Genomic DNA, 3,580 nt, shown 5'->3' on the forward strand with positions numbered 1-3,580 from the left:
GTCCCCCCCTCTGTCCACGGGGGCGAGGGGCTGTCCAGAGCCATCCCATGTCCAGAGCCATCCCAGCCTTGTGCCCCAGCTCCTTACTCCCGCCACACTCCTCGCTCTTCCCTGTGCCCAGGATGCTGCGGGGGGTTCACCCTTACAGCCTAATGCAGGAAAAGTCTCCAGGATGGGCTGGGATGTGCTGCAGCTCAGCCCCATCCCAGTGGGATACATGGATCAGCCACCCTGCTCATCCCCTTCCTCACCCCCATCGCGGCGCAGCTCCTCGCAGACCACGGACACAAAGCCCCCCCACATCCTCTGGGACAGGATGCTGCTGACGGGCGCTTCTGACATGCTTCCATCCTCCGTGCTCCCTCTTTTCCTGCTCTTCCCCTTCCCTGAACCCGCTGGGGGACCTCCAGCCGTGCTGCTCCTCCTGGGGAGATCTGAGCCGCTCCTCCTCAAGACGCTGCTCCCTGCTCCCGGCGCCTTTCCCACCTGCTGATCCCCCCTCTGTGCCCGCAGACGAGCCACCGATTTACAATGACACCGAGGCGAGCCCTTGAAATCCAGCCGAGGGGAAGCAGAAGGCGCTGGGTTTACAAACCTTGCAGCGGGGCCGTAATTAAATACTGCCGTGGATTTCCATGACGGAGCCGACGCCGGCCCAGAGCGGGCTCTGCGGCGGCATCCCAGACACGCCAGCTATTCCCCACGCCGTCGGGGGGAAGCAACAGCATCGCCATTCCCGGCAGGCACAACGCAGGCTTTATTAATAGCAGCTGCCCAAATTCACGGGGTTAAGCCAACCCCACAAAGCCCGGCTGGGGTTTTGGGGAGAGGAAACACTGGCATCTACTGGCGGGGACCCCCTCGCTGGTTTTTGGGGCCATGGGATGGTGACGCTGCCGGAAGCTGGACATGCATCCCTTTAGCAGCATCTAACGCCTCTTCCCTCCCGCTGGGCAGACTACCTTAGCGGATAATTTCTCATCTCCTCAGTACCGTTTAATTAAAAGTTAACATGCACTTTTTAAACCAGGAGCCCGCTAAGCAAGCCCTTTGTTAGAGCTTAATTATATCCCCGCTCGTCGCTGCAATATAACATCGCCACAGCCAAGAGGAAAGTCCTTGAGAAAGCTCAGATTTATGCCTCCCCCGTCCCCGGAGCACGAGCAGCTACTCCAGCTCCTGGAGATGGCTCCGATAAAGCCTGACCCCGCGCACGCTGCGTAAATACGCCAACATCCCGCAATGAAAGCCTGGGTCAAAGTCTATTGAAGGCTCAAGTGGACGCCGGCCCGCCCCCGAGCTGCTCCAGCTGCCCCTGCGGCCACCCCGATGCGCCGTCAGGGCTTGAACGCTTTCAACCTCAAAAGAAAGCTGAATTTTGAAGTGCTGAGAGGTGATGAGTGTAAATCAGGGTGCTGGGAGTTCAGGAAGGGTGACTGCAATGAACGGCCCCAGCAATCCATCCCTTTCCGTGCTACCGATGCTCGGCTGGGGACAGGGACCAAGTGGCTCAGCTCCACATCCCTCTGCGCTGGGAGCTCAAGGAAGGATGCTCGACAGAGAGCAGTGATGCCAGACATGCAGCAGCACGTGCAATGCTAAACACCCCCAGTACAAGACCTTGTGTACCCATATGGAAAGAGAGAGGGGCAAAAATATGTAAGGAAAAGGGAGCGGTGCTGTCTGCCCACTATTGGTGAGGTCAGCCCCCAGCCTCCGTGTGACTAGCACATCCCCAAAACCGAGCCTCGCTAAGGCAGCCGCAACCCTCGGAGAGCATCCCCACGGGAAAGGTCGGCAAAACCTGGTGTGTAACGGGAGTTACACAGGATTGATGCAATCACACCCGCCCAAACGCTTCTCCACCCTGCCACCGCCTCCCCAGCAAAGGGCCCACCGCTGCCGACCAGGCGGCGAGGGGCTGACAGCATCCCCTGCCCGACAGAAAAGCCCTTTGCCGGCATCGCTGCTGTTTCACGCAGCGCCTGGGTTTTGCGGAACCACCTTTCCTGGCAGGAAAAGCCCCGGTTTGGGTTTCCACCCAACCAGCCCTGCCTGTCTACGTGCCAGGGTGCTGCCGTGCCAGCTCCATCAGGGCTGGGCTGCCTGAGCTCAGCCTCCTCTGCCCCCCAACATCTGGAGGATCTGGTGACCCCTCGCTCCGTGCCAGGGGGGCAGCGACCTGCCCCTCCTGCTGGGGAGGGTCCGGGGGCTCTGCCAGCGCTGCCCACCCACACCTGCCGACTTCACCACTCCCCACACCCGCCCCATAGTTTCTAGATGCGCCGACAAGGACGTGGGGCTGAGAACGATGCAGCTCACCGCACGTGCCAGATCGCAGATAGGGAGGAGGAGCTCCCAGCACCCGGACCAGCTGCCCCAGCACCCTCAGGAGCAGGATGCCCCCGTGTCCCATCGCTGCTGGCTCCCAGCCAGCTGCCCTGGGTGATGGGACTCACACACACCTTGTTTTTTGCCAGTCCCCCTTTCATTCAGAGCCAGATCTGATGGCCCAGAACCCATCCGTGTGAGCTCACCTCTTTGGGTTGCTGCTTTCCGGCTTGCTGCTGTGTCAATAGCTGCAGGTGAAGCTGCTCCTGTTGCTTCTTGTAGTATTCCTGCAACTGGGAGGGAGGGAGGCAGGGATGGGGGAGAGAGAGCAGCCCGGATTAGCAGCAGAAATGCCTTGCTTATGTCTCCCTGCCTGGCACTACCCCGTGCCCAGCACCGGGTTCCGCTGCAGCCATGCCAGCTCCTGGCCCCACGCCGTCAGGGCAGGCTCCTGGCTGCAGGAGAAGAGAAAAAGCATCTGCTGAAGGGGTCACAGCTGCTGGAGAAACCTTGGGCACACGCTCCTAAGGGCTCCAGATCCCCACAGCAATTAACTCCCCAAACACCCCCAGTGCCAAACCTGCTGGTTTTTAACGCCAACCGGTTGCCCTGGCTTTTTGCCACCAGCCAGGCTGGGAGCCTCTGCCTTGCCACGCATCTCCCCCTGCCCCATCTCAGTGATTCCTGAGCATCCCGGGGACTTTGCAGCTGTCCTGGGGAGTGACTGTTTGATGGGGGATGTGAAACAACAGGAGGTGGGTGACCTCCTTGAGGGAAGAGGGCCCAGGCGCTCTGGAACGTAACCAGATCTTTCAGCAGTGCAGAAACCCCATTTTTGGCATGGTGGGACCCCAAAACACCCTTGGGAAGCACTGTGAAAGCTGGGGGGCTCTTGGCTAGGAGCACCCTGGTGCGACTTCATGAGTGCCGGGGGCTCAGACCTGCATCCCCCTTCATGGGCACCACGGAAAGCACAGGCAAGCTTGCTCCCCGCAGCACCCTGTTCAAACATAGAGGGGTTTGCTGAGCCAGTAACACAGAGGAAAACACCCCGGCCCCGTGATGAGCCACCAGAGAGGGTCTCAGTCTGCAGGAGGCAGCGCTGGGACCTGCCGGCATTGACGCCAGCTCTCGCCCCGGCCCCTAAATAAACTGTCGGTGATGGATTTGCTGCGTGCAGGAGGGGCCGGAGGCACGGGGAGGTCAGCGAGACCCAGCAGCCCCCTCCCACCCAGCCCGTACCCCTGTG

At 60.7% G+C, this 3,580-nt stretch overlaps 1 protein-coding gene across 1 annotated transcript in view; it reads right to left on the bottom strand.

The window, feature by feature from the left end:
• Window positions 1-3,580, bottom strand: part of FOXP4 (forkhead box P4) — a gene marked incomplete at its 3' end in the record, with an annotated part of 22,781 nt that overhangs the window by 9,924 nt on the left and 9,277 nt on the right. Inside the window, exon 3 of the mRNA XM_010154025.1 lies at window positions 2,538-2,624. Coding sequence (XP_010152327.1) covers window positions 2,538-2,624 — 87 coding nt within the window. The remainder of the gene's footprint in view (window positions 1-2,537; window positions 2,625-3,580) is intronic.

The sequence above is a fragment of the Eurypyga helias genome, unplaced genomic scaffold (assembly GCF_000690775.1).
Source record: "Eurypyga helias isolate BGI_N326 unplaced genomic scaffold, ASM69077v1 scaffold20046, whole genome shotgun sequence".
Taxonomy (NCBI): Eukaryota; Metazoa; Chordata; class Aves; order Eurypygiformes; family Eurypygidae; genus Eurypyga; species Eurypyga helias.